The sequence below is a fragment of the Pelodiscus sinensis genome, chromosome 1 (assembly GCF_049634645.1).
Source record: "Pelodiscus sinensis isolate JC-2024 chromosome 1, ASM4963464v1, whole genome shotgun sequence".
Classification (NCBI taxonomy): domain Eukaryota; kingdom Metazoa; phylum Chordata; order Testudines; family Trionychidae; genus Pelodiscus; species Pelodiscus sinensis.
Window position 1 is genome coordinate 718,327 of NC_134711.1, and position 19,354 is coordinate 737,680.

A 19,354-nucleotide genomic window follows, 5' to 3' on the forward strand; every position below is an offset into this window, starting at 1 on the left:
TCCTGAAAAAAATATTTGCGGTGGAAGAGCTTCATCTTGCCAGATAGATAGCACTTTAAGCACAGCAAAGTATTTAAGCACATTTTAAATTTGAGCATTTGCATTGATATCAATGGAACTATTTTGCTTAAAATTAAGCACTTGCATAAATACTCTGCTTTACTGGGGTCAGAGTCCTTCATACTTTGGAGGATTGAACCTTAAGGCAGACAGGTATAGTTTGCATGGTGTTGAGTAATTTCTTTTCAGTCACAGAAATGTGTGTTTCATTTTGCTTAAATGATTATTTCAGAGACAGGATAAGGCACCCTGAAAAGACCCAGCTGTGGTGGTTATTGTCTTTTTCACAACCCGGGAAGAAGTAGCTGAGGATTGACTTGAGGAGACTGAGCATTAATCCTTCCCCTTTGCTTTGCAGCTGGGTGTGTTCCACCATCATGTTCTGGAAGTTTGATTTGAACACAACATCGCATGTGGACAAGCTGCTGGATAAGGAGGATGTGACGCTGCGTGAGCTGATGGATGAAGATGACATCCTACAGGAGTGCAAGGCACAGAACCGCAAACTGCTGGACTTCATCTGCCAGCAGCACTGCATGGAGGAGCTGGTCAACCTCATCACACATGAACCCCCCATTGACATGGACGAGAAGGTCCGCTTCAAGTACGTACTCAGATTCTCTCTTTTATGGGAAGAAAAATGAATCGGAGAGTTGCTTGCAGACATTTTTCCTCAGCACAAGGCTGATGAAACGCTGATGATGGTGTTGTGAACTTAATGTATATGTAAGATAGTGAATATATTTTGTATGACTGTATTCAGGCATGTGAATGTTCAAGTACTCCTACTAAATGGTAGAACTAGGACCACCAACTTTGGTATTCCGCCCCCTCTTCTCCTAACTTAAGCAAGGTAAGGGTTTAGAGGTGCCAGGACAATGGGATGTGTGTGGTATAGGGTTGTTTCTCACCGAACAGAAAGGGAGCGCTGTGATAGCAGGGACTGTTATACTGCAGAGTGACCACAGAGCGTAGCAAGCACTGGGAACTATTATACTCCACAGTCACCACAGGCAGCAAACAAGTGCGGCTCCACGACTATTCGGTATTCTGGGGGTGAGGCCAGCAGCCAGTGCGCTCCGGCCCCACTCCCGCGGAGCCCCCTGCCGCTCCTCACTGCTGCCCCTCTATCCGAGACAGCAGTGCAGGGGTGGCAGATGGGATTCAGTCCATGAGGGGAGCCAGTTTAAAAACCAGCTCCCCCCTCAGACTGGCTTCCTGCCGCTCTGTGCTACTGCCTCTGATACAGAGGAAGCAGTGCGGGGTGGCAGCAGCCCCTGTCCGTGAAGGGTCCAAGCTCCCCACGGACAGAGGATACTCCATGGGATGCAGAGCAGCCTCTGTCCGCAGGGAGCTCGGATCCGTCCCCCTCCACCCTCATGCACAGGGGCTGCAGCTGCATAGCAGCCTCTGTCCTTGGCAGGCCATAGTTACTGTGGCTAGAGGCTGCTCCGTATCCCACGGAGTCCAAAGAGGTGCTACTGAGAGAGAGGGCATGGCTGCCTCCTCATGTGTTCTGAGAGGCAAAGTTCTGCTCTTGTGCTCGGGGTGCATTCAGTGCAGTCCACATCTGCATGTTCCCCAAACCGCACAGACTGCAGAGCATTCCACTTCCACCCAGGTGAAGCGCTGCGAAAACTCTAGGTGCCATTTGCTTCTCAGATGACTCAGGTAACTATTGTTTGTTGAGAGATGGGTGCAGACGTGGTCCTCCACCCCTACTGCCTTTGAGCCCCAACTCTTGACATGTGCTTTAAAGGAAGGCTGGGGGTCAGGGTCTTTGCTGCCCTTAAATATTAAGTGCTGCTGGGCAGATTTCTCTAAGGCTTTGGTGCACTGGGCACATGCATCCCTGAGCAGAATACGCGTCTGCCCCCACATCTCAAAGAACAACAGTTTCTGTAGAGGTAGATAACTCTCTTTTGTCTTCTAAATTAGACACACACAGACCTCTGGCTTGGGCTTTCCTTTCATTCTCCCAGTGTCACCACTATTTGGCTCAATCAACTTCAGGTGAAATTGTAGTTACTGCTCCACGTCAGCTGTACAAGGAAGAAGAAACCGTTGATTTACTGAGCTATGTTTTAGTGTCTGGAGAATCATAGCCTGTAAAGATTATCAGGGGCAGTAACTATTGTGACCTTTTGTCAGTTATGCCTGTTGGGGCTTCAGCTGAATAATTAATCCTCATTTGAAGCTTCAGCATTCCACAAAATCCCCTGTGGAATTTGTATAAGACATTAAATCACACATAGGAAAAACAATCTTGGCGCCCTTCTCCTGGCTTGTAAAGGATGCTGATCTGCATTTTTGGTTAAATATTTTCAGTGGGAACTATAACATAATTTTAATATCGGTTACAATGATCTTGAAATAAAAGTGTACAGATGAATTTGCAATAGCGTGCGCACACAGCATCAGCAGTGACTGTCACTCCCTTATCTAGACTGGATTGGACGCTGCTCGAGGATCCAAAGCTGGAGTTCTCACACGAGTTCCTGTGTAAAATGGATTGGTGGTTTTGTGTTGCAGCTTTATTTCATAGCAGTTGTTATTTCAGTGTCTTCTAAGAATTGGTAGAAGGCTCTAACCTCACCTTCAGCTGCCGTCTTGGTTCTATGTCTCTAGATATCCAAATACTGCCTGTGAACTCCTGACCTCTGATGTGCCACAGATCAACGACAGACTAGGAGGGGATGAAACTTTATTGAATATCCTCTATGACTTCTTGGATCACAAGCCTCCTTTGAACCCTTTGCTTGCCAGTTTCTTCAGCAAAACCATTGGGAATCTCATTGCAAGAAAAACGGAACAGGTAGTAATGCGATCTGCTTTGATACAGACACACTGGCTACTAGTGGTGTATGTTGTATGGTGCTTTGAACACTGAATAGGCAGTTTCTACCCTCTTCTGCCAGTGCTGTGAGCTGAAGTTGAAAATGGAGTGTGTATTTTGTAAGGCTTCTTGTAAACTTTTCCATTTTGATGTGTGTGAATTATTTGTGCACCTAAAGACTAATATATAATTTTCACTTTTGCTTCAGAGGGGCCGATGCCTGTATGCTCATGCTTTATCTTTTAACATATAAACTTGTCTTACTGGTACTATGCCTACATCTAAGAGGCTTAGAATATTTGCCATGTAATAGCATAGGAATGAACTCCAGTGCAAACTTTCCTCCCTTTTAACATAGAGATTTTTTTATAGGAAGGAGCCTCAGTAGATTTAAAAATACTTCAGCTTCACTAGTGACCTCAGTCTCCATATATCTCAGTTGAATAGGACTTCTTTGGGACATGACCAAGGACTGTCGGGGAGCTCTGTTTGGCATTTTATTGCAGCCAAGTGTTCCTTTGCTTGCTTATTCTCTCTCAAAAATTATTCATCATAATTGTTTCTCATTGGTTGATTGAGACACGAATTTGGGTATGCTGAGATCTCTGGCGCCATTTTCATGATTGAACAGAAAACTCATGTACTGTTGTTTTATTTTTTTAAAGGTGATTGGATTTTTGAGGAAAAAAGACCAATTTATTAGCCTGGTACTAAAGCATATTGATACATCTGCGATGATGGACCTGCTGCTTCGACTGATCAGCTGCGTGGAGCCAGCACCTTTACGGCAGGAAGTACTAAATGTGAGGCTTGCTTAACCTTTCTCTGTTGTTGGGGGAATGGAGTGGAAAGCGTTTTCAAGGCGCTGTTATTCTGTTTCAAGTAACACGAGAGTAAATTCACTCCTCTACTAAAAAAGTATTTTTCTTCCTTGTGCTAAGATCTACACATCTGGTGCAGTGCAGTGCAGTGCGTATGTTGGCCTGCTTGAAGCTTGTGGGCAGAATTTAGCTTGTTAGTCACTGACAACAGGAATATCCCATCTCCTGACATTTTCTTCGTTTGTTCCTGAGCCCCACTGAGAGGCAGGCGCAGCTAGACCTCTTCACTGCCCAACTTTTTTGAAAGGAAATTCCAAACTTCGCTTCACACTAACAGTTTGTCTCGTAATTATCTAGCTAACTTGCAGTTGTGTCCCGCATATGCATTGATTTCTGGGGAGAGTCTCTTGTGCTCTGTTACCCATTCTAGGGCTGGTGCCCCTGCAAGTATCAGGGAGCTGAGGAAAGTCAGAAAGCGGAAAGGTCTGTTTCTCGGCCCTGTTGGCATCACAGTTTCCCCAGACTAGGCAGAATTGTCTCTCTTCTCCTTCCCCAGGCAGCATTGGAGAAGCCAGCTGTGCTGGGTAAGATGTAGCCCAGGCCAGGTGGATCGCTTCAGTGCCCTACCCCTGACAGGAAAGGAGACAGGCAGGATGGGAAAAGAATTGGCTCCAGGACAATCAACTTCCCATCTCCATGAGGGATGTGAAGCCGGAGGGGCAGCTTGTCAGGTGGAAGGTCACAGCAGAGTCCCTAAGCTCAAAGCAGCAGACTTATTTCTGCTGCCTCTTGCCCCTTGCTCTCTGCTTCCGCATGAGTTGAGCATGGAGGAGACCAGATGCTGCCAATTCTAGAAAGTGCAGTAAGTGGCCTTTGGGCCCAGCTCCCCACACTTGCTGCTACTTTCGTAGTAGGCTTCTGGAGGGTCCCTGCTCTTAGCCCTGGCCGAGACCTCCAGGTTAAAACAGACCTCGCTGCCCAGTAGATCCTATGCACGGAGGGGTTAGAGCCGTGGTCACCAACCCATCGATCGCAATCGACTGGTCGATCTTGGAGGCTTGATCAATCGATCGCGAGGCTTTGGGGGCCCGCCCTCGATGCCCCCTACCCCTAAGATGCAGGCCGTGCTGATGCTACCTCCAGGGACCACGGAGGTAGTGTGGGCTTCCTGCAGGGCCAGGGGGAGTTCTGTAGCTGCGCGCCAGAGCCCGGAAGTGCGTGGGCTGCTCTCTCCCCTGCCCCAACAGCCAGCGCAGTACCTAAAACGCCAGTCCATCGCATGCTGGGGACTTTGTTCCCCTGCTGCCTTCCTGCACTCGGGGGAGGGGGTGGGGATCCGGGACTGCACCGGCTCTGGCTGCTCGGGCCTTGCTCCTCCACTCCCCACGGCAGTGCGCACTACCCCAGCGGTTGGGGCTGGCGCTGTCCGGGACTACTTCCACTCCCCCCTCCCTCCCCGGTGCAGGAAGGCATCAGGCATGCGACGGACCAGCGTTTCAGGTACCGCGCCACTGTTTGGGGGACTGGGGAGCAGCCCACACACTTCCTGGGCCTTGGCGTGCAGCTGCAGGATCCACAGGTATTGGTTCCTGTTCCCTCCCCACCACCGAGACCCCCACAAATACCCTGTCTCAGCACCCACAAGCACCCTGTCTCCTGCCCCAGCACCCATTGGCACCCTGCCCCCGAACCCTGTCCCAGCACCCACAAGCACCCTGTCTCCTGCCCCAGCACCCATTGGCACCCTGCCCCAGAACCCTGTCCTAGCACCCACAAGCACCCTGTCTCCTGCCCCCGCACCCATTGGTACCCTGCCCCAGAACCCTGTCCTAGCACCCACAAGCACAGTTGGAGCCACATTAGTGAGGTTTGAGGGGTTTGGAGGGGTTGTGTTTTTGTATCTCACTTGTGTGGCTCCAACTGACTTTTCTGTGGGCCAATGATCCCTGACTCAAAACTGGTTACCCGCACTTCTCCGAAATAAAGGTGATACTGAAACCTTTTGTGTTTGCCATAATATTGTATTTAGAAATGAAGCCTGGCCAACAAGCCCCCAATTGGGGCCAAGTCCTCATCTGGCCGCAGCATCATAACACTCCTGTACTCCCCACCCTGACTCCAGATCTGAGCCTCTCATACACTGGAACCCCCTGTCCTGAGCCTCTCACATCCCCAAACTCCTGCATCCCATATCCTCAGCCTTCTGCCACAACACTCTTGCACCATTCCCACACTGCAAATCTGTGTCTTGAGCCCATCATACTCCCAACCTCTCTGCCCTGAGCTCCTCATGCACCCCAGCCCAAACTCCTGCACCCTCACAGCCACAAGCCTGTGGTTTGCTCAGCACCCCAACCCTCCACCTGAACTCAGCACTCCCCAGCCTGGAGCCCCCTCCCTGAGTCAGCACCCCCTTCTCCACATCCTCCTGCATCCAAATTCCCTCCCTTGCACCTCTCACCCTTCCCACACCTAAATCCCTCATTCACACCGTAGAGCCCGCACCGTCTGTCTCAACCCAGGGAGGGTCCAGCTAGACTGCAGGAGTTTTTCCGGCAAACACACTCTTTTGGCAGCCCTTGTATTCCTCGTTCCACAAGGAATGAGGGGGCTTCCAGAAGAAGGGGGGGGTTCCGACATTTGGTCCAGTCTAGACAGGCCAAATGTCAGAAACATTTCTTCTTTCTTTTTTCCACTGCCGAAAAAAAGCGGCAGTGTAGCCGTATCCTTAGAGTGTATAAGGGCCAGGGATAGCAAGTGATGGAGAGTAGGGGAACGGAGAGGGCGGGGCCTCAAGGAAGGGGCGGGGTTTTGGGGAAGGGATGGGGTAGATCTTGGTTTGTCCTCACATTTCAAAAGTGATCTTGGGTGTCAAAAGGCTGGAGACCCCTGGGTTAGAGCTCCTGGGAAGTCTGTCGGGTTTCTCTGGCCAATATATTTCCTGAGAACCCCGGGAAGGGCCCGTATGGGAGAGGGGAATGAATAAGCTCAGCCTCTCAAGAGCAGGGAGCTTTCTGGAGCAATGGAAGTATTTCTGGAGCAATGTCTCAGCTCAGTTTTGCTCCCCCTCTGAAGCAGGTTCATGAGAACATACTTTCAAAGGGGAAATAAATTAATATCAACGCTTGGTCCCCATTCTTACCTTCTTGAAGTGCAGCATGGTAGATCAGTGCAGAAAAGACCGGACCTCCCGCCCCCCCTCCCGAAAAGGAGATCTCTTTCCTTTTAGGGAGAAGGCCAAAAGCCCAAATTAGAGAGAGAGAGAGAGAATCAAATGGTCAAAAACCAACTAACAAACCAAAAAACACTAAAGGCTAGATTCTCTCGGCTCGGAGTGAGCCATGTAATGTAAAATTAGGCTGAGGAGCTGCCCTAGACAAGCTGTAATTCTGTATCCCTCTGCGTATACCCAGGGAGAATGTAATGGAAAGGGCTTTCCTGCCACACCTAAAAGTTTGGTAAAGGGTCAGGCTGTTGTCCCTTTCTGCCACTCAGGGTCACCACATGCTGTATTATGTTCATGTGGTAGCATGCGGAGGACAAGAAAACCAACAGGAGATGGATGCTAGCTTGCTTTGTAAAAGAGAGAGGGGGGAACTCTGTGTTGAAGATACAAGACCAGCTAAGTTGGGATGAGCCTTGAAGGGAAGGACCAGAAGTTGGAGTTTGACACAGTGGGGAAGGGAAGCCAGTAGAGGGATGTAAGGAAGGGACAACGACTTGGTCAAAATGACAGTTTTTTGGTTAGGTTCACTTATGTGAGGTGGATGTCAGGCCACAGAGAAGAAGTCAAATCAAGAAATAAGGACTTGAATGGTAGTTCTCGTTGTATGCCCGTGGCGAGTAGATTGCAACCCGGAAGAGCCGGGTTCAGGTGATCTGCGCATGTACAAATCGCCGGACAGCACGGCTGGCAAGCGGGGCTCGCTGCGGTTCAGTGAGCTCTGGATATAGGTATATCCAGCATGTATGGGTCTAAAGCAGGGGTGGGGTACCTAAGGTTCGGGAGCCAGATGAGGAGGCTTATGGTCTCCCCCAGCATTGGGGAGCCTGCGTTGGCACTCCAGCCCTCTCGCAACCCCCTGCTCCCAACTGATTGTTTTGTGGGTCAGTGGCTCCCGACCCAAAAAAGGTTCCCTGCTCCTGGTCGAAAGAGAGAGAGACGTCAAGCTGCCCATGTTATGGGATTCAGTGGGAGGATAGTGGTAATATCAGTACCATGGCATTTTTTGCCATGTTGAGTTTAAGGTGATTGCCAGACTTACACAAAGAGATATATTGAAGGGACTGGCTAAGATGAGAGAGTTGGATAGGGCATGACGGGTTAGCAGACCAGATACATTTTAGTCCTCGGCATGAAGACAGTAGTTGAAGTCATGTGAGCAGATAAGATCCCCGGGAAAGTGGGAGCAGATGGAGGAGGAGGGGGCCAAAGATAGAGTCCTGAGGGAAGCAGGTGGAGCAGGTAGACTCCAAATGGGGGACACAAATGATCAGAGAGGTAGGGGGATAATCTGGAGCAGATGGGATTAAAAAACTAAGGGAGGACAGGGTTTACAATGGTTGGGGAGTGTAACTGGATATGCAGAGCAGCTAAGAGATAAGAAAGGATGCAGTCGAGGTCCTGAGATTTGGATAGGAAGAAGTCACTAGAAGCTTTAGTGAGAACAGTTTCAGAGGAGTGGCAAGGGCAGAGGGAGATGAAGCTGGAGGGAGGAACTTGGATATAATGATTATAGATGGCGTGGTTAGCCAGCTGGTGGATTTTGGAAGTGCAGAGAATAAGAGGAGATAGGAAGAGATAAAGGCTTGGACCAAAGTCCTACACCAAGTTTACCCTAGCAGCGCTGTTGTGGCAACTGAAAATGTTAAGTTTTCTGTAACGTCAGCAGGACTTCAGGACCATCTTTAAACACTTGATAGGAGGGTGACGGGGGCCACATAACTAGACTGATGGAACTTGGCTTTCCCCTCAGCCAGTGCGGACTTGTTGTGGCAATATATCCTAGAGTACCATGTCCACTTACCTTAAGCAATAATCCTTATGGAATAGACTTCACAGATAGGAAATGTTTCTGCTCACCTCTTCTTGCCTTTCTGGTTGTGGCTGGTGGCTGGGACCCTTCTGGGAGAGAACGGGTTTTGTAACAGTCTGTCCTAATAAAGGGTCACCTGGTGTAATGGGGAATGTTTCTTGCTAGAAAGGGGAGCAGGCTGCTGGGAAATGAGGAAAGAGAAAGGAGTCACATTAAAACCCAACCTAACAAATCCAGTTTGAGTGTGAGCATAGTAAGATTTAGACAGCGGACCACGTTCTTGACCAACAGGAATTAGTTCAGGGAAGATCTCTGGCCTGTGTTATTCAGGAGGCCAGGCTAGAGGATCACAGTGTCCCTTCTGGCCTCATAATCTATAAATCTATGGTCAAAGTGGTATTGGCGCAGGTATCCTTTGCGTTTGAGGCCAGATCACAAAAACTACTAGACCTATTGCTTGAGACACTAGAAGTAACGGAGGCATTTGACTTGGTACCGTATGACATTTTGATTAAAAACAATAACCCCTAGGTGTTATAAAATTAACATGGGACACATTAAATGAATTGAAAGCTTGATAATTGATAGGTATCAAAATGTAATTGTAAACTGCGAATCATCATCAAGTAGGCATGTTTCTAGTGGGGTGTCACAGGACTTGGTTCTTGGCTCTCTACAACATTAACATTTTTATCAATGATAGGGAAGAAAGCAGAAAACATCACTGACAAAGTTTGCAGATGACACACAATTTGGAAGTGGTAACTAATGGAGAGGACAGCTCATTTCCCTGATCAGAGTGATCTAGAGTGCTTAGTTAACTGGGCACAAACAAAATCTACATCTTAATACAGCTAAATGTAAATGTGTACATCTCTGGACAGAGAATATAGGCCATAGTTAGAGAATAGGGGACACTATCCAGGGAACCAGTGACCGTGAAAAAAGATTGGCAGTTCTAGTGGTGAATCAGCTAAACATACAGGCTGCGTCTAGACTGGCATGATTTTCCAGAAATGCTTTTAACGGAAAAGTTTTCCGTTAAAAGCATTTTCGGAACAGAGCGTCTAGATTGGCACGGACGCTTTTCTGCAAAAAAGCCCCGATCGCCATTTTCACGATCGTGGCTTTTTTGCGGAAAACAAATCTGAGCTGTCTACACTGGCCCTTTTGCGCAGAAGGGACTTTTGCCTGAACGGGAGCAGAATAGTATTTCCGCAAGAAGCACTGATTTCTTACAGTAGGAAGTCAGTGCTTTTGCGGAAATTCAAGCAGCCACTGTAGACAGCTGGCAAGTTTTTCCGGAAAAGCGGCTGATTTTCCAGAAAAACTGGCCAGTCTAGACACAGCCACAGTGTTGTAGCCAGAAGGGCAAATGCAATTCTTGGATGCATAAATCTGGGAATCTCATTCAGGAAGATTATTTTACCTCTGTATTTGGCACTGGTGCAACCACTGCTGGAATGCTGCATCCCTTTCTGGTGCCCACGGTTCACAAAGAATGTTGCTAAATTGGAATGAGTTCAGAGAAGTGCCACAAGGACGACTGAAGATGGCCTGTATTATCCAGAAGGTTAGGTAGATGATCACATTGGTTCTTTTTAGTTTTGGAATCTATGAATCTTTTAGTTGTAGAACTAGAGATTTAAGGAAGGTACATTTGTAGGAAAAAATTATGCATTGGCCAGGAACTGGATCTGATGACCTATTAGGTTTTACTCATTTCTGTCTTTCTGTGATGCCAGAGTATTTATTTGTGTCAAGAAATAGTGAACCCATCTCAATTGGCTTCAACTCCCATTAACTTACTGACTTGGTCTGACCGTTGTGGCAGGGACAATGTGTAGCAAAGATTTTATGTTTATTTGGGCAGTGCAAATTAGTATATAACAATTTCTAGCCCTCGGGAAGTAAAGGGTAGTGCCTAGGCCTTGTGGATTATGAAATAGAGGGTGACAAAGTTTCCTCACCATATGTATCCCATTCTAAGCAGTGCTAGCAGTAAGTAGTGACCAAGTGATGTGATCTCAAACCAGGGACACTTTCCTTTCTCTTTAGTGGCTTAACGAAGCGAAAGTAATTCAAAGACTTGTGGAGCTGATCCATTCGAGCCAGGATGAGGATGTGAGTATCACGTCATTTATTTTTTGTATGATTTTGAAACTTAATTAGAAGTCTAGGAGCATGTGCGCTTGAGAGGACTTGCTTTCTAACACTTGGAAGAATGCCATCTTCCTAATGAGAGGAGAATAGGAACCGAGAGTATGTATGGCAGTGTTGTCCTCTTTTGTCATGCTCAGCTTGTCCTCAATTAACAGGGTTTTCTCTTGTCTTCTGAGTACCAGTTTCCTGATGATTCTAAGCCACGTGCTAGATGGTACGAATTTAGATGGACTCCTTATAATCAGAGATGATTCACTGGGGTGTATTGAGAGCATGTTTCTTTTGAGCTTGCTATTTGAAAGGCTTGGACAACTGGCTCGTAGTGGTTTTAAGCCCATTTTTTAAAGCCAAGAACAATTTTTCTGTTTTAATATCCTGCTAAAATCTACAAGAATCATTTATCTGAGTCTGTGCAAGAAATGTGTCAAATATTACATTATACAGTTAAAAGGTCTATTTTTTCAGCCATTTTCACATATTACTCTTGGTTTTAGAATTTAGCCTATTACACAAGTCCGTCACATGTGGGTATCCTGACTTCCCTCACTAGTGTTGTGAAAGGTTAAGACCAGAGAACTTTAGGGTAATTTTTCATCTCTGTTTTAGCTAGTTATATTTGTTCTATTTGTTTACCAACACATCACCACAACTGCCAGCAGCAAAACAGACTCAATGGTGTTACAGAGGTTTTCTTGTTTGTGCTTTCACTGGAGGGGGGGTCACGTCCCAGTAGAAGTTATCCTTTTGTGAAAGTACATGGGAAACTGCTAGTTTGTGAGTTTATGTATCTTTAAGAATAGGTGAGATTTACGATATCAAGATGGCCATGGACCGTGTCTAAGCAAATGTCTTGGATTAGTAACCAGATAGCTAGTGTGACAGAGTGTCCATAAGTACCACAGCTATTATCATTGGTATTATTATCAATTGTATATAAGTAATTTTGTCAGATAATTACATATTCTTAAGGAAGTAAGAAATATTATTGAGTAGAAATAAGCAAAGATGAAATGTCTGCACTAACAAAGTCTCGACCAGCATTGCTTGACTACTGACTGTGTGTTGTAACCTGTCATTGAATGTATCTTCTGTACCAAATGACTGGAGGTTAGCTAATGTACCACTACTTTTAAAAAAGGGCTTCAGAGGTGATTCCAATAATTAGAGGCTAGTGAGAATGACTTCAGTATTGGGTAAATTGATTGAAACTATAGTAAAGAAAGTATTATTAGACACATAGATAAACGTAATTCGTTGTGCAGCTCACTTCATCAGATGCCTAGTTCTTGCATCTAATGAAGTGAGTTGCAACTCATAAAAACGTATGCCATAGTAACATTGTTAGTCATTAAGGTGCCACAGGACTCCTTGTTGTTTTTGCTGAAACAGACTAACACGACTATCTCTGAATCCTATAATCATTTTTTGTGGAAGAGTCAACATCGTTTTTGTAAAGGGAAATCATACTTCACCAATCTATTAGAATTCATTGAGGAATCATCAGGCATTTAGAAAAGGGGGATCCAGTGGATATAGTGTACATCGATTTTTCAGAACACCTTTAACGAGTTTACTCACCACAGGCTCTTTAGCAAAGCAAGCTGACTGGGATAAGAGGGAAGGATCTAAATGGATCAGTAGCTAGTTAAAAGATAGGAAACAAAGGGTTGGAATAAAAGGTCCATTTTCAGAACGGACGGAGGTTAATAGTGGTGTCTCCTATGTGTCTGTACTGGGCCCAGTCCTGTTCAGCATATTCATAAAAGATCTGGAAAAAGGAGTAAACAATGAGGTGGCAAAATTTGCAGAGGATACAAATAGGGATGTAAGAGTTAAACTGGTTAACCGATAAGCTAGAAGTTAAATCCAAAGCAGACTGTGAAGACTTAAAAAGGGATCTCACAGAACTTGGTGACTTGGTAAGAAAATGGCAGATAAAATTCAAGATTGATAAAATAAAAGTAGTGTACATTGGAAAGCATATTCCCAACTAGACATATAAAATGATGGGATCTAAGCTAGCTGTTACCACTCAAAAAAGAGATCTTGGAGTTATTGTGGATAGTTCTCTGAAAACATTCACTCAGTGGGCAGCAGCCATCAAAAAAGCAAACAGAATGTTGGGAGTAATGAAAAAAGAATTGAGACTAAGACCGTGAATATCTTATTGCCTCTGTCTAAGTCCATGGTATGCCCACATCATGAATATTGCGTGCAGATGTGGTCGCCCTGTCTCAAAAAGGATATATTGGAATTCGAAGAGATTCAGAAAAGGGCAACAAAAATGGTTGTTGGTTTGGAACGGGTGCCATATGAAGAGCGATTAAAAAGACTGGGACTTTTTAGCTTAGAAAAGAATACACAAGGGGGGACGGGATGTGACAGAGGTCTATAAAATCATGACTGGAGTGGAAAAAGTGAATAAAGAAAAGTTATTGTTCCCAAAACATAAGAACTAGGGGTCACCAAATGAAATTAATAGCAGGTTTAAAACAAACAAAATCATGGTTTTCTTCACTCAGCACAGTCAGCCTATGGAACTCCTTGCTGGAGGATGTGGTAAAGACCATGACTTTAACAGGGCTCAAAAAAAGAACTAGATACATTCATGGAGGATAGGTCCATCAATGACTATTAGCCAGGATGGGTAGGAATGGTGTCCCTAGCTTCTGTTTGGAAATAGATGACAGGAGAGGGATCACTTGACGATTCCCTGTTGTGTTCACTCCCACTGGGGCATCTGCAATTGGCCACTGTTGGAAGAAAGGCCAGTGAGCTAAGTGGACCTTTGGTCTGACCCAGTATGACTGTTCTTATGTGCTTACACAATCACTTACTGATTCCCTATTCTCTTCATTCCCTCTGGGGCATCTGAGGCCACTGTTAGCAGACAGGACACTGGTCTAGATAAGGGGTCTCCAAACTTTTCAGCCCGAGGGCCGCATTAACTATCAAACAGCAGTTCGGGGGCCGCTTTCATGACGGGGAATTTCAGTTGCCTATTGCGCCCTCTGTTGCAGCGCGGCCGGTACTCTGACCATGCACTCCCTCCAGTGCTGAAGGGGAGGGAAAGGGGGGCCCGGGCCCACCCTCACTCACGGGCCCCAGCCCAGGGCCCTAAGGACACGGAACCAGCTGGCTCCGGTCCGGCTGACAGGGCTCCTGCCGTAACTCGTCAGCCCGCCAACTCTAACGAGTTCTGCCCTGGGCTGCTTCCTTTCCCTCCTCGTGTGACCCTCTACCTCCCCCCACCGTGGGGCGGTCACCTTTGATTCGTCCGTCAGGCTGACGGTCGTATATCCAGACGCCCACCCCTCCCGCCGGGGCTGGTCCTGCCGTCTGGGTGGCCGTCGGGTCTGGACTCCTGAGAAAGGGGGGGGGCTTTTCCCCCTGCTCTCCCCTTCCTCTGCACGCTGTCCTCCCCTCCTGCTTGCCACCGCTCACTCCTTCCCCCCCCGGGCGGAAGGGGTCACCTTTTTAAAGTTCCCGCCGGGGTTCACGTTCCCCCGCACGTCGCCGGGCGGGCGTTACCACCACCGCCCATCCTGCCCCCTGATTGTCCGGCTGCCCTGTCAGTCTGGGCGGGGGAACGCCGCCCGTGCTAACCCCCGCCCCCTGCACCGTTTGCCGCCGCGCAGCCGCTTGTCAGCGGAGCGGCCCGCTTCTCCTGCCCCGGCGTGGCGTGAGTACACGCCGCACACCCCTGACAGGGGCCCCCCCCCCCCGTGGCAAGAAGGGCCCGTTCGGCGGCGTCCCAGGGACGGGCGGGGGTCGCCTCGTCACACCGGCACGCGGAAGGTGGGGCCAGACAAAAAGGTCTCCACGGGCCGGATGAGAGGGCCTCGCGGGCGCATCCGGCCCGCGGGCCGTAGTTTGGAGACCCCTGGTCTAGATGGACATTTGTAGAGCCCTGCGTGCATGTAACTGTTTACCAGCAGATGTGGCTGTCTGCAGATAGATTTCGGGATCTGCTGGCTAAGGGCACTGTCTCCTGGAAGAGGTGGCACCACGCTCTTCTCTGTTGACCATGGTGTCTCTTGGGTATTGATCTCTATGGATCAGTGGGTTTCCATGTCCATCCAGACAGTTGTACCTGCACATAGTTCTAGATGTTTGGCCTGACCCAGTCTGGCCATTCTTGTGTTCTAGAAAAAGGAAAGAAAGCAAACTCACTTTGAAATTTTACAATTTGTTTTAATGTAAGTTCAAGAAAACCTCTTCTTTGATTCTAAAGTCTCCCTGTTAATTGTGTTGCTGATGTGAATAGTGCTATGAAGAGAGAAGCTTGGATTGGAAGTTTGTTAAATAAGGAGGAATAGATCTGATCTTCCATGTTACCTTGGAGTACTGCTGCCTTTGAGTTGAGGAACTCTTTTTGCTTAGTTCCATGTATTGCTGACTGATGTACTTTTGTGTTGAATCATGTTTTCTCTGAAGGCCATGATGAACCCAGCTGTGCAATTTAGTACTTAAATGTAACCTTTGACATTGTTTGCAGAGGCAATCAAATGCTTCCCAAACCTTGTGTGATATCATAAGACTGAGCAGAGACCAGGGCAGCCAATTGCAGGAGATATCTGAGCCTGACCCGCTTCTCACAGCACTGGAGTCGTAAGTACAATCCAAAGGCGTGTTGTTAAACTAAATGACTGCTGCTGGTAATGTCACATCCTGATAAATGTTCAAGGGCGTGAACTGTGTGGTAAATAATCTCAGACCTTTGCCACACTCCTCACAATTGTTCTTACACATTATATTTATTTTTGCTAAATTATGGTAACACCCAAACGTCACAGTCAAGCCTTACTATACTTCTGCATGGGTACAAAGACACAGCAAAACTTGGTTTCTACCATGAAAAGTGCCTACACTAATAAAAAGGACACTGCCTCTAACTGGGAAGAATGTAATGGTAGGAATGCTCTCACCGTTGTGTCTGATTACTTATTAGGCATTAATTAATTTATTTCCACAACTCCCCTGTGAGATTGTAGGGTGGTATCCCCATTTTACAGCTGGGGATTTGAGGCTCAACAGATTCAAGCCAAAACTGTCAAAATGTCCATTAATTTGGGGTGCCAAATTTGAGGCATTTAGGGTTTGATTTTCAAACGTATTTAGTATTTTATGTTCCAATACAGATGCAGGCCCTTGCAGGTGGGAGCACTCAACACTTCTGGAGATCTGGCCCCAGGTGTCTTGTGAGGTACCCAGGAAGTGAGACAAACACAGTTAGTGGCCAACTGTGAACTTTTAGTTTGTGGCTTGTTCAGTGTTACATAGAAACTCTGTGGTAGGAGTTAGAATTGAATTCAGTTCTCCAGGGTCGCACTCGGTCGCTTTATCCAGGACACCATTCTCTCTCAACTCGTACCGTTCTCTATGCATGTTCCCCTTTTTGTGACAAGTGAGGTAGGGGTCCCACAGATGACAGCCTCCTTCCCTCCTTCACTACACAGCCATTCCAAGAATGCAGTCCATGCTTTGCACTGAACAAGGAAGGGGTCCTGTGGAGAAATAAAAGCCCAAAGTACCCAAATTGAGGTTGCATAGGTATTTCCTAACTTTTGAATGCTTGATTTTTGCAGCTTTAATACTGCTCTTTTAAAATAGGCTTTTTGTGTGTGATTCCCTAGTTAATTGCATCAAATGTTCTGAAAATATTCACTTTGGTTTTGAGACTAAGGATGAAATTATTTGAGGTGAAAGGGAATTTTTTTGGCAAAAGGTTGTGTGTGTGTTGGAGAGAGAGCACGCAATGGCAGTCATCTTTAAGTAGTGAAATGAAAAATAGGAGTGTAACTAGGGATCAAAAATTCTACTCTCACTTGCCTGGATCAAGTGCAGGCAGCTTACCCAGTGTGTGGACGGATGGAGGTGATTCTGCAGAATCTAAAAGCTTTCAGTTGACACAGGGGGAAAAAAAGGACACCTCTGTGCATGGCCACAAGTGATATGGCACTCCAGTGGTTTAGCTGCAGAACTGTCCTGGTAAGCCATGTATTTTAAGAGGCACATAATAGATCTGGCATGAGGTTGATGTCTGCACCCTACTCCATCAAAGGGAATTCACTCCCCTTACTGCTTCAGTTTCTTTGCTGCTACTGCAGGGAGCAAACTGAACTTGACTTCAGGCTACATATTCACTGAGCTTAGCTTAATGTTTTCTTGTCAGTAGCTAGTTTAGAGCAGCACAGGACTGCTCAGGGTCCATAGCTTTGCTCATCCAGAGAGCTTTCAGCTTCTCTCCCAGACTGTGTTGGATGCGGAGCCTGGCTGGCTTTCAAGAGACGTGTGTCATACCTGACGCTTGTCCCACATTTGGTGCTTTCTGTATCTGGGTGAGACTGGCCTAGTACCCAATGCATGGTTTGTTGTGCCTGCCTTCTCTGTGCGGGAATGGTTGATGCCTCAGGTCCCCTCTCGAAATGTTTACAGCCCGATAGGACCATCAAGCATGTCAAGACCAGCCTTCATGCCAAGATCATTTGACACAGGAGCCAAAGTCCATTTTGCTGCTCAGGCCTGTGTGTCTCTCTCCTCAATGTTTTATCACAGGCTTGAGACCAGTAATGTGTTTTTTTTTTCCATGACTGAGAGTACGTCCTTTAGCTAGCACCATCTGTCTCCACTGCCGCCAGGTTAATCGAAATGGGCACTTGTACTCCCTGTTAAGGCCTCAGTAGCCTTTAGAGACCTCATGCCTCCAGAGAAGACGGGAATCTCCGCTGTCTGGATGTCTGTGGAGCATTGGTGTTCTGCCTGCAGAGGACAAGACCGTTCAGGAAAACACCCATAGTATTTGTACTGTTCACCGAACTTACTGAAAGGGGAAGCAGTTTCCTTAGAAACTCTCTAACTGGATCTCAGGCTGCATTGTGGTTTAACAGTGACACCCCCCGCCCCCGAGTGTTAGAGCTCTCTTGACCAGAGTATTAGCTGCATCAGTAGCTTCCGTCTCTGAGGTTCCTCTTCTGGAGATCTATGGAGCAGCCACACCAGGCTCTGTGCGTTGCCTTTGTGAGACGTTACACTATGCGGAAAGACTCTACAGCAGATGCATCCTTTGGGTGAATGGTTCTTTACTCTGTGGTACTGCAGGGCCGCTCGTATCCCCTTCTTCTTCCTCCATGAGTACTGCTTGTGAGTCTTCGCAAGTGGAATTCACACGGGGCCATTGCTTGAAGAAGAAAGAGGTTAATTACCTTATAGAGTAGCTGGAGTTCTTCCAGATGTATGCTCCTTATGTGTATGCTCTGACACGCCCTCCTTCTCTGCTCTAGCCCCTTCTTGTAAAGTTGTGATAGGGTAGGAACTGGGGAAGCGATAGGTCCTCATTGGTCATTTACACCCTGAGTTTGGGGCATGAGGAAAAGGGCACAGGCATGGACCAAAGGGGACGCTGTCAGTGAAAAATCTTCCTATCTCAGGAAAATGGCGATAATCCACCTCGAGTGGAATGCACTTGGAGTACCACACGCCTCAGACTCAGAGTATGTAACCTCTCTCTTTTTTTGAAATGCAGTGGGAGCTGCAAGAGTTCATGGTTAACAGCTGAAGTGCATAGACTTGGAAAGGCTTCTTTGTGGCTCCACCTGTGATTTTCAAAGCAGGAAAGGTACTTGCGTTCTGCTGAGGAATGTTCAGAACATTGGTGGATCCCATTTTGGAAAAAAAGATTCAGACATAGATGTGGAATTAGATATTGTATTCAGATCATTGAGAGAATGAAAGAGTGAACAGTGTCTTGATTGTCTCTTGTGTATTGTACACGTTGGACTGCAGTGAAACAAAATGGACATTCAAGGATTACTTGTTTGCCACGCATTACAGTAAAGATACTATCTGCCTGCATTTGTTCTGGTCAGTCCCTAAACCTACTGGAGAGTCTCATCAGAGTATTTACAGCTTTTAAAGACAGAGGCAACTGTTATGCTGATCTAATCTGACCTATAACACAGAACAGGCCATCAGATTTCCCCCAGTGCTTTGTGCATGCAGCCGTGACTTGTGGTGCTAGAGGTATTGCTGAGGGAGTCCTCCAGCCTTTATTTGAAGACACCAAAAGATGGAGATGTTTCCACATTTTGTGGTGGCAGTTTATTCCAATGGACCATTACCACCACTGTTGAAAGGTGCATCTTACTTACAGTTGAGTCCTGGTGACTTCTGGTTCCAATCATTTGATCTTATTATGCCTTTGGCAGATAGATTCGAGTCCAGTCGTATTTGAGAACTTCTTCCTGGGATCTGAATACGTACTTATAGACTGATCAAGTTACCATCTAACCTTGTCTTTGCTGAGTTAAGTAGACGGAGTGCATGGCATTGGCCAGCTAACAGCGCATAATGCAGGAGGCATTCCTCTCTTTATGTGAGACAGAGCCACTTTTTGGTTCAGCTAGTCAGTGGCATAATCAGGTACATGCCCAAATGGT

At 46.9% G+C, this 19,354-nt stretch overlaps 1 protein-coding gene across 3 annotated transcripts in view; it reads left to right on the forward strand.

Annotated features, from left to right (window-relative positions):
- PPP6R2 (protein phosphatase 6 regulatory subunit 2) overlaps nt 1-19,354 on the forward strand; it is a 142,687-nt gene that overhangs the window by 64,512 nt on the left and 58,821 nt on the right. For all 3 annotated transcript variants that reach the window (XM_075924308.1, XM_075924312.1, XM_075924320.1), the window contains exons 3-7: nt 419-664; nt 2,689-2,875; nt 3,562-3,699; nt 10,812-10,877; nt 15,415-15,527. In XM_075924308.1, coding sequence (XP_075780423.1) covers nt 438-664; nt 2,689-2,875; nt 3,562-3,699; nt 10,812-10,877; nt 15,415-15,527 — 731 coding nt within the window. In that variant the 5' untranslated portion in view covers nt 419-437. The remainder of the gene's footprint in view (nt 1-418; nt 665-2,688; nt 2,876-3,561; nt 3,700-10,811; nt 10,878-15,414; nt 15,528-19,354) is intronic.